Here is an 11,813-nt window from a genome sequence, read left to right as displayed (position 1 = left end):
ATTCCTGGCCATTTTCATCAGTTTTGAAATATTCATCAACTCCTTCCCCTGAATTAATGATAAGACTACACATAATTTTTGTAAAGAATAGAGAGAAGTGTATAAAAATAAATAAATAAAATATCTCCTTATAGACACTGTCTATAGTTTAACTATTAGCTAATGGTGCCACTGAATGAGAATTGCTTTGCTCATGTGTCACTAAAACATAACTTCTCCTTTTTTCTTTAAAGTAAAGTTGTTTGAGATCATCTGTGGATCAGAGTGCAGCAGGCTGGATGTGATGATGGGGCACTCTCTGCTCTGCACGGCGGGCTTTTTCTGTAAGTACACTTCTGACTGTTTGAATGCCACTGACTCATTAACAAAAGCCTTACTTTTTATTGATTTAGACGTTCTCTGTTTTAGTGCTCACTACTGTCATCTGTGCATATGCTGAAGGTAGGAAACAGTTTTCTTTTGTTGCTGTTATCTCCTATAATACTCTAAATAATATCCTTCCTGTGTTTACATTTCATGGTACATTTAAAATTTCACTGAATGTATCAGTTAACAATTTAAAATGATCATATTAAGAGTGTAACCACTTGAGCAGAAGTTTAACTCAGGTATTACATAAACTGTATATTTACTAAACAGTTTGTTGCCTTGATACAAAAGAATTTCTTTCTGTGCATGTTTATCTGAACAAATCACAGTACTGATTCACAGAGGTGGGAAGAGAAAAAGTAACAAAACTTAGTTACTGTAGAATTTTCAGGTATCTGCACTTTATCTATTATTATTAAAATTTATTTTTCTGACAACATTTTACTTCTTATATTTTTAAACAAATATCTGTACTTTCTAGTTCTGACATTTTCAAAACAGACTTGTTACTTTAGGGTCAGCTATGGCGTTTATAATGTGACATAAAAGAGATCCAGTGGACTACTTTTCGGCAGTGATGGGAATAATGGTGTTAAAAGTGACATTTCACTAACTAGTAATCTGACTAATTAGTGTTTCTATCGTTACAATGCTGTTACTGTTACTAACAAGAAATTGTGATTTGGACACGTTATTATTTTTCAACACACAGATGGTGTGATGGCGACGAGTTTAGTTGACTGCTAAATGTCACAGTTGCACATCACACCTGGAGACAGCCACCTAAACACTGTATCCAGGTGTGATGTGCTCCTCTGTCTTCTAGTGGACAGAAATTATTTTTTGGTTGATTGAATAATATTTATTTAAGAATTTTTCTGGTCTACTGCTAAAAGGTTTTTCTAAAGATTTTGAGCATTAGGAGAGGAGTGATACTGGCCTATAGTTCGTGAAAAGGTGTTCATTTCCTGAAATATTCGTATTATCTTTGCAATTTACATTTTATTTGGAAATGAACCAGTTAAAAGGCTGGAACAGCGGCTCCTCTTCCTCCAGCCGGTGTGGACCCCTTGGATCCTCGTCCGACGTCTCCAGCTGGAGTGGCTCTTCCACAGCTCGCGACTTGAGCAGGCTTTCATGCAGCAGCCCCTCTTCCTCTGTCCGGCGCAGACCCTTGCGCTCATCAACCGCTGCCTCCGGTTTGAGTGGCTCTTCCACAGCTCCCAGCAGGAGCAGGCCTTAATCCCTCCTCCAGCAGGTGCAGACTCCCGCGCGGCTCGTCCCCCACCTCGGGCTGCCGAGGTACCTCCAGCAGCTCATCCACTGCTTCCCACCGTCAGTACATTCTGGTGTGGGTGGCAGCGGCGGGGTCGTCCAGGCCTGGAGCAGCGTCGCCATCTCCGCCATTCTTCTTAGGTGGCGCTCGGTCTCGTCCTACAGTTCTTCCTGCTGATGGCGTTCCACCACCGCCTGCTCTCACTACGTGGCCGACAGCTCGGCCACCATTCTCATCAGCTCCTCCCTCTGCTGGCTCAGTCCTGGATCTGCCATGCCTCCCTTCCTGGGTTTCGGCACCACTGTGAACATGCACAACACCAACGCCAACAATCCCCAGTCAGGACCCAGTCCCATATTTAAGTTGGCGGGGCATGATTACTGATGCCGTACAGGTGTGCCCACCTGCCCTGCACGGCCCTGCAGATCACACCCTGCCACAACAACACAATACAATAAAATACTTATATAAGCAGCAGTGTTCAACACAATCCAAGTGCTTGTGGGCAAGAGTTCATTGGCCAGTGGGTTGGGGGAGTTGGGGGAGCTTTCCGGATGAGGCAGGTGTAGTAGATGTCTTGGATGGAGGGAAGAGAAGTACCCACGATCATCTCCGCTGCTCTCACTACTCATTGTAACTTTTTCCAGCAGGACCCAGTGCCGGAGCCATACCACACAGTGAAGCAGTTGGTAAGGATGCTCTCAACAGTGCCTCTGTAAAAGGTGCTCTTAATGGGGGTTGGGCTCTTGCTCTCCCCAGTTTGCAGAGAAAGTACAGTCGTTGTTGGGATTTACTGACCAGTGATGCTGTGTTTTTTTTTTATGTGATCAGAGACATGAAGTTTGGGGAGGGTTTTGTAATCTAATCTCTGGGTAGTGAAAACATTGTCCAAAAAATTTGTTTCCCTGTGTAGAAAATTTAGTCTGTTTGTGCAGTTTTGGGTCTGCATGGATGAAATGCAATGGGTTGATTTATTGTCTCCTGCTCACTGACATGCTGATACATTTATTGGATTGTCATTGTTATTATTGTTATTGGAGCTCGATAGGTCTGCACTTGATGATCATAAGGTCCAGCAGAAGCTCTGTCTGTCTGAAAGCATGAATGGCGCTGTCGGGAATGTCATTTTCACAGTTTACGAGGCAAGCTGTATGGAGGTGAGAGAAGGACCCAAAATACCACAAACTGGGTGTCATCAGGATGCTACTGTCTCCGCAGACAGAATGACCAGGGAAGTAGAAGGACCTCACATCAAGAAGGCCCTGAGTAAATATGGTTATCTCCATGAATTTTAAACCCCAAAACATGCTGCGCCAAAAATTGGTCCACCCCAAGGATGGGGTCCCCCAACACAAACAGAGTAATATAGTGTACAGCAGGGGTCACCAACATGGTGCACGTGGGCAAAGTGCAGGTTGTTTAGCATCAAGTATGACGAGTCCATGGACAGCAGCAGCACAGCGCAGCTCATGGTCTTTATTTGGATGGTCTTTGATAATTTTTTCACAAAAGAAGAACTTATCTCACTACTGTCGCTAAAGACAACTATGAGGGGAGTTAACAATTATAACACGGTGAAGGAGTTTTTCCGCGGAGAAAAAGGTACCGTTGGAAAAACTTGTATCAGTGACTACCGATGGGGCTCTGTCTATAATCGGCCGACATCCAAGATTAATCGCTCACTGTAAAGGTGACACAGACTTCCCAAACTTTTTGCATTACCACTGCATCATTCACCAGGTGTTATGTGCACAGGTGGTTGCCTTTGGGCATGTCATGACTCCCATCGTGAAGATCATAAACAGGATCCAATCCAGAGATAAGCAGCACAGAACATTCAAGGTGCTATTGAAGGAGCTGTCAGCTGAATATGGTGACCTGCTACTAAACACAGCTTGGCAGGGGATGAATTTTGATTTGTTTTTTGTCACTTTTGGGTGAAATCAAAGAGTTCATGCAATCCAAAGGTGAAGAAACCCTGCTACTGGAGGACACTGAGTGCACACTTGAACTTGCATTTTTAAAGGATATTACTGGGAAACTGAACCATTTAAACTGTGAGCTGCAAGACAAAGGTAAGACTGTTGCTGATATGATAAGTGAGTTAAATGCATTTAAAGCCACATTATCTCTTTGAATTTACAGAAAAAAAAGTGCTGCTCTTTGCCTCTGTGCTGATGGTGCTGAAAGATGATACTTCTGCATCTGATACTTTTGACACAGTTGCAGAAAAGTACAGTCAAGTCATAAACAGACTTGGACAAGAGTTTGAGAACAGGTTTTGTGACCTTGATCAGCTTGAGCCATGTGTGCCATTCATTTCCAATCATTTCATGAACGTGGACACAACATGCATTGCTGAGCAACTAAGTGCAGTATTCAGCTTGGATGCTGGACAGTAGGAAATCGACACTGTGACATTGCAAAATGACCTCCATCTCAAAGCCTTTTGGTGTCTTGTTAACACAGAAAAGAACACTGGTGTATGCGCAGCAGCTATTAAGGATGGCAGCTTGTTTGGTTGAAGCTATATTTGGGAATCAGCCACTTGTGACATGAACGTAATCAAGAACAAACACAGAACACACCTCTCTGTTGCACATGTGCAAGACTCACTCAGAGTTGCAGTGTCACAGAAGAGCTAACTGTTCAGGCCAGGACTCGGCAGTCTAGTCACACCTACAGCCTAGTGGACACTTTTTCGGTGATGAAGATGTACACATCCTGGACAGGGAGGAACGCTGGTTTGAGCGGGGAGTCAAGGAGGCCATTTATGTGAAAAGAAAAAGACCATCTCGGAATCGAGGACGGGGGCTAATGGCAAATCTTTCAACATCTTACAATGCTGTGATTGCAGCCATTCCCCAAATGATTGGTACTCATGACCATTGATCAATGGCCTTTGATCAATGATCATGACAGTTGGCATATTAATGATCAAGGAGCTGACCTCCCAGCTCATTGTTGATTTAGTGGTCCTAGTTTCAGTCATTGTGCAAATGTGCGGTTTATAAGATTGGGCAAACCAACCTGCTGGCAGCTGAGACTGAAGAAGTCACTTGGAGTGATGAAATGTTTCTCCCAATGATTAAGTCATGCCTCCAATTAATTATTTGAACTCTGCATGTATGTGTAATGTTTACATGCCTCAAACATTAATGATGACACCTTCAGTATTTTTCAGTTTCATTCTTTAATTCTCAGGCTTGCAGCGGCAACACAGTCTGCAGTGCTAACTTGTTTATCTCCCGTTTTTCGTTGTCCCTCTTTTCTATATTCTCCTTCCGCCTTACATTCGACCTTTCAAAATAAAATCTCTATAAACATCACAATCACCTCCTTTTTTTTTCTTTAACAAACTTAGGTACTCAGCAAGGTGAATTATTAATCTGAACCTATGACAACGGCACCTAATAAAATCACTCAACATTCTTATTACTTGAGTTTCTCCACACCTAAACATCAATTAAACAGCACTGCATTTGCGCAGATCTCTGACTAAACACTATCAACATTCAACACTCAAATACGGGTTACAGCGTTAGATTCAGGAACATCAAACATGTTACACACAGCGTAACCTTAACTGGTCACTCAGACATTCAAGTCTTAGATCTGATGTAATCAGACAGATGCATAGGTACACGTCTGTTAGATCTGACTGGGTATCTGGGCTTGTCTGTTAACGTGGGGTCGATATACCGTCCAGGTGGGGCATCTTCAAGTCCATGTCTGATTTTCTTGAAGAATGATGCATTCCTGACAATCAAATGTCCATCCCTTGTAGCTGTAATTTCAGAACCCTTAACCTTAGTCACTTTGTAGGGTTTTGCATTGTATGGTGTGGATAATTTGTTGTGCTTGGGTTGGCGATGCAGCACTGTGTCACCCAGACTTAGTGAGTGTGGTCTGGCGCGACAGGTTGCATCTGCGATCACCTTCATCTTGATCTTTGCACTATCATCCCTTGCTCTCACTTCAGCATCTGAACACTTCCGTGGAGTGGTGTTAACAAAAGGGAGCTTGGTGTATAGCTGGCGTTGAAACAGTATTTCAGCTGGTGAGCTCGCTGTTGTTCTATGAGGTGTAGATCTGTACTCACGAAGAAAGATGTTTAGTTGCTGTTTCCATGGTGTGCCCTGCGTCTCGGCAACTCTCAATGCTTTGCCTAGGGTTCTCATAAATCTCTCAGCAATGACATTCACCTGAGGCCAACAAGGTGTGATTTTGCGATGATGAAATCCTAGGTAGTCTGCAAGCTGTGAGAAAACCTCACTGTTAAAAGGAGGACCATTGCCAGTTTTTACTGTCCTTGGGATTCCAAACATGGAGAACACTGTCAATTACTGGGATAACAGAAGATGCTGATGTTGACGTACACTTTCAACGACTGGATAGCGAGAATACTCGTCTGTGATAACGAGCAGGTATTCCCCCGTAGGGAGTGGTCCATAAAATCTGCACTGACACTGTGCCAGGGCGTTTCGGGTAATGGTGACATCTGCAGAGGGTCAGATGACAGGTGTGCTAGCTTGGCATGGCAGACAGTTTTGAACTGCAGATTCTGCTTTCCGATCGATCTCTGGGAACCATACTTTGGTACGTAGTAGCGCTTTGGTCTTGACGATACCCCGGTGCCCTTCGTGTGCCAGTTGTAATGCTCTTTCTTGTAGGACAGTTGGAATAACTATCCTCGTGCCTCTGAGAATGAAGTCAGATGAGTCAGCTACTGTTAGTTCACTTTGAACATGTTTGAATGATTTCAAAATGTCAGCATGCTGGGATTTATCTGTTAGATGCCACTAGATGCCACGTGTTGTTCCTGATGTGACTGATGGCTTCCTGCAGAACCTGGTCTTTCAGAGTCTCTGTTTTTATTTCATGAAGTGTCATGGCTTTTGGGGTGGAGTGATAAGAGAAGAAATTGACATACTCTTCTGCAACCTTGCATGCACGAGCACTTTCATTCTCCTGTGTTGGCACTGGATGATGTGACATAAAGTTAGCTGGATTATCAGCACCTTTTCTGTATTCCACTCTGAAGTTATATGGCTGAAGTCTCAGGCCCCATTTTTCTATTCTGGCAGGTGGTTTTGATCTTGGGTTGTTCCAGATGATTTCGAGTGCCCTGTGATATGTCACCAGTGTGAATGGATGTCCATAAACATACAAATGGAAATGTTCGCAACTCCACACAATGGCGAGTGCTTCTTTCTCAGTTTGTGACTATCTTGTTTCCACATCACTCAGTGCTCTGCTTGCATATGCAATAATGTGTTTCATCCCCTTTTCATCTTTTTGACAGAGAATGGCGCCCAGTCCTACTGGACTAGCATCAACTATCAGTTCAGTCTGTCTGCTGGGATAGAAGTAGGACATCGTCGTGTCGCTTGTGAGACTGACCTTGAGTGCCTGCAACGCAGTTTCTTGGTCTTGACCCCATGTCCAAGGGGTGGCCTTGTGTGTGAGCCTGCGCAGTGGCTCAGAGATTGATGAGAAGTCCCTGATGAACCTTGAGCAGTAATTGGCCATGCCAAGGAGACTTTTGATGTCAGCAGGTGTTTTTGGGTTGGGAGCGTGTTGAACTGCTGCAACCTTTTTAGGGTCTGCTGAAATGCCACCTGCAGAGAAGATGAAACCAAAAAACTCAAGTCTTGTTTTATTAAATTCACACTTCTCTCGATTCAGAGTAAGACCTGACTCTGATAGTCGCTTAAAGAGAGCTGTAAGATTGCTGTCATGATCAGTCTGGTCCCTGCCAAAGACTATAATGTCATCACTGAGATTTTTGACTCCGTTCAGTCCTTGCAGCGTCTGATAAATAGCATTTTGGAACATTTCAGCAGCAGAAGAGACTCCAAAGCTCGGTCTTTTATAGCGCCGAAATCCCAGATGAGTAGTGAACGTCGTAATGTAACGGCTGTCAGGGTGTAGTTCAAGTTGGTGGTATCCTGCCCTGAGATCAAGTTTTGAGAACACCGTAGATCCATTCAGCTCATGGATTACATCATCAATCGTGGGCGTGACATGTCGTTCTCATTCGATTGCGGTGTTTGCTTGTCTCATGTCCACACATATCCGTACTTCGTCTGGATTCTTTGGTTTTGGAGGTGTTACAATGGGTGAAACCCACGGTGTTGGTCCCGTAACCTTTTCAATAATGTCATCAGCTTCTAATTTCTGAAGTTCGTCCTCCACTTTTTGACGTAAATGAAAAGGAACACGTCTGTGTGGTTGACAGGTTGATTTTACATCTGTGTGTTTATGTGCAGTTTCACTTGAAAATCTTTGAGTTTTCCAATTCCCTGGAAAAGTTCTCGGTGTTGTTCTACTAGCTTGTCTGCAACAGAATGTTGAGACTGAGAAGAGACCGCAGTGACAATATGGAGGAGTCCCAAGACTTTTGAGGTTTCAAAACTCAAAATATTGAAACCTCCTCCTTTAATGACAAAGAAAGAACACCTAACTGGTTTGTCTTGTTTTTCCACACTGCACCTGAACGCACCACACATTGGGAGAGACGTAGATGAGTGGTATGGGTAAATCTTGATGTCTGTAGATGTTAACGTAGGATGTGGTGTCAGTTTGTTGTAGGTGGCTTCAGTTAAGCAGTTAGCAGTGGCTCCAGAGTCGATTAGCACTGGTATCTGGGTGCCCATTACTCTGACTTCAGTATGTGGGAGTTTAGGATGTTGAGCTGTGTTCACCACATATACATAAGCGTCATCACTGCTGGATGTGTGCCCTGTCTCCACATGTGCAGCGCTGTCTGTTACTTGATGAACAGTTTGCAGTGGCAGGTTTTTCTTATACTTCTTTCCACAATGTGTCTCTTTTCTCTTTGAGCAACATTGCTTTGCAAAATGATTGAATTTGCAATAAGAATTACAGATTTTGTCTTTGGCTGGGCAGCCTTGCTCATGAGGATATCTGCCTCCACAGTTTTGACAGAGGTTATTCGGCTGCCATGAGGGCGTCCATTTGTTTCTAGCCGTGGTGTCATGTCCTGTTTTGTGCTGTACTGTACTTTGTGCAGCTGTCTTGTCAGCTTCCATCCCTGTAGCTTGCAATTCAGACAACTCACATGCACGGCCATGATTTAATAGATCATCCAACGTTAAATCAGGTTCTCTGAGTGCTTTTCTACGCAGCTGTGATGATGTACAGCTTTGGATAATTTGTGTTTTGATTTCTGCAGTCATGTCTGCAAACTCACAGTTTTTGGCTAAAATCCTAAGCCTGGTGTGATAGTTGTCCAACGTTTCACCTGATTCCTGCACCGCTTTCCTGAACAGATAAATCGGATACTGCACGTTTTTCTTAGGCGCAAAGTATGCTGACAGTTTCTGTTTTGTATCTGCATACTTGTCGCCATCTGTTGCTAACGTGTCGTAAACGTCATGCACTTTTTCACCAGCCACATGCAGCAATAATGCTCTTAATCTCGCATCTCCAGTAATGTTCATTGCTGTGGTGTCGTTTTCAAACCTCTGAAGCCATTTCGTCCAGCGAGGTCCGACGGAACCAAGGTCGGTCTCCGTGTCGAAGGGTGGAAGTGGAGTAGCGTGTGCAGCCATGTTCTTGTCTCCTAAGCTCCGGGTAGGGCAACTTCCTTCGTCTTGCTTTGGTTGTAACCTTTACTCTCCTTTTTTTCTTCTTGTACAAACAGCAAACTGGGTTAAATGCTAACATCATGACATCTTGTAGTCAGTTAAAAAACAGTTGTTGGTTTTTTTTTTTTTTTTAAATTTTTTAATTAATTTATTTTTTTTAATAAAAAAAACAAACAAAAAAAAACAAAAAAAAAACAAAAACAAAAACAAAAACAACAAAAAAAACCCACCAATCCAAACAAACAAAAATACTATGCTCTAACAGTAACATAATGGCATAGTGAATCATACAGATCTACTCGGCCTGGGGGAGCACCCCTCCACCTCTTTACAGGTCCCATGTCGTTGGGTTTTTAGTACTGTCCGGTCAGCACTTTACAGTCCATCCCTGATCTTATATGGAAGGGCAAACTACCTTTAAGAAAAGAAAAACAAAAACAAGCAAACAAAAACAAATACAGAACATATCCTTAACGGACCTTCCTTCTTACAGTAGTTGCGTGAATACCTCATCCCACATTACCACCTTCCATAAATCTCTCCCATTTCCTCCAGTTTTTATGAAATTGGTCCATTTTAAGGTTCAGAAAAAAAATAAGTTTTTCCATTCTATATATTTCCTCCATTATTCCTATCCAATCTTTCTTTGTTGGGGGCTCTTTCTCCAGCCATCTCCTGGTAAGCGCTTTTTTGCCAGCTCCCAACAGAATGTTTATCAAGTGTTTGTCCTTTAAGGAGGCTGCTGATGGGATATCGCCCAAGTACACAGTACAAAAATCCAACTTTAGTTTGAGACCAGTCACCAAGTAAATTGAGTCAACCAATTCACTCCAGTAGGACAGGATTATTGGGCATTTCCAAAAAATATGGAAATGGTCTGCCATGTTTTCCCCACAGTTTCTCCAGCATTGTCCATCTGTCAGTTGACCTTTTTGTTTGTATTTTATTTTGGGTGTTATAAAAAAACTAATAAAATTTTTCCATGTGAATTCCCTCCAATAACCCGAGCTAGTAGTTTCCATCTGTGTCCTGCATATATTTAACCAACTGTCCTCTGATATGTTGATTTTAGCCTCTGTCTCCCATTTAATTTTGATATAATTGGTTGATTGATCCTTAAGTGATTGTAAGTTCTGATAAAGTTTAGCTATCAATTTGTTTTTAATCTGACCTTTATAGGCTTCTTTTATAACGGGGATTAGGCCTTCATTACGTTCTTCCATAGTTTTTATATTACTATTGAAGTAGGATCTAACTTGGAGATATCTGAAAAAATCTTGGTTTTCCAAACCATAGATGTCTCTTAATTTTTCAAAGTTTTGTAATCCTTCTTTTCCTAACAATGAACAAAATGGTCCAATCCCCTTTGTTAACCAAGTTGTATAACGTCTATCTATCTGTGCAGGGATAAATTCCTTATCATGTGTGACCCATCTGAGTTGTTTAAGAGCCGCTCCTAATTTAAGACTTTCACATTCATCAAACCATATCTTTAGAGGAGTTTTAGTCCATTCATTTAGATTATTTTTCTGTTCCAAATATAATTTTTTATCTCCTAATATTGTCTGTAGTGGTAATTTTAATTGTGTCACATCTAAATATTTCCATTTTGCTTCATACGTTGGATCACACCAATAAATTAGATATCTTAATTGTGCTGCTTTAAAATAACTTTCTAAGTTTGGGAGGGAGAGTCCACCTCTTTCCTTAGGTAGTTGCAATGTTATATATCTAACTCTTGGTTTGCGGCCTTTCCATATAAATCCCGAAATCATTCTGTTCCATATCGCAAATTGTTTAGCTGGTACATGTATCGGTATAGATTGAAAAAGAAAAAGCAGTGGTGGAAGTATATTCATTTTGATCAGGTCAATCCTATTATACAGATCAAGTGGCAGTAGGTTCCACCTTTGAATATTTTCTTTTAATTCCCTTGTAATTGGTAAATAGTTTGTTTCATAAAGTTCTGTCAATGTTTTAGGAATCTTAATACCTAGATATTTCAAGGTTCAAGGTTCAAGGTTCTTTATTATTTGTCACATGCATAGTTATACAAGTATAACACACAGTGAAATGTAGCCTGACACGCTCCTCGACATGTGCAAAAATTGGGGGGGGGGGGGGGGGGTGTAGAGGAAGAACATTATATATATATATATATATACACACATATAGTATATACACTGGGTGAATGTGCAGTAGTAGCAGTAGCAGCAAGCAGGTGAATAAAATAATAATAAAATAATAATAATAATTAAAATATTTAATTATTTTATTATTCCAATTAATTTTAGACATACTTTTGATCTTTATTGTGGGAGCGTAATTATAGGTGATCACCTGTGTTTTTTGTATGTTTATTTTATATCCAGAAAGTTCTCCAAACATTTCCATTTTTAACCATAACTTAGGTAAGCTTCTTTCTGGGTCTGTGAGGGTCAGCAAAACATCATCTGCATATAATCCTATTTTGTATTCCATATTCTGTATCCATATCCCTTTAATTAGTTCATCCTCTCTAATAGCTTGCGCCAGTGGTTCAATAAATAAAGCAA

At 41.6% G+C, this 11,813-nt stretch overlaps 1 protein-coding gene across 2 annotated transcripts in view; it reads left to right on the top strand.

Annotated features, from left to right (window-relative positions):
• Nucleotides 1-217: 217 nt before the first annotated feature.
• Nucleotides 218-11,813, top strand: part of LOC120741932 (Fc receptor-like protein 4) — a 29,377-nt gene continuing 17,781 nt past the window's right edge. For both annotated transcript variants that reach the window (XM_040045065.1, XM_040045063.1), the window contains exons 1-2: nt 218-323; nt 409-441. In XM_040045065.1, coding sequence (XP_039900999.1) covers nt 284-323; nt 409-441 — 73 coding nt within the window. In that variant the 5' untranslated portion in view covers nt 218-283. The remainder of the gene's footprint in view (nt 324-408; nt 442-11,813) is intronic.

Source organism: Simochromis diagramma, unplaced genomic scaffold, assembly GCF_900408965.1.
Source record: "Simochromis diagramma unplaced genomic scaffold, fSimDia1.1 OVJJ01000590.1, whole genome shotgun sequence".
Taxonomy (NCBI): Eukaryota; Metazoa; Chordata; class Actinopteri; order Cichliformes; family Cichlidae; genus Simochromis; species Simochromis diagramma.
This window is presented reverse-complemented; position numbering and strand designations above follow the sequence as displayed.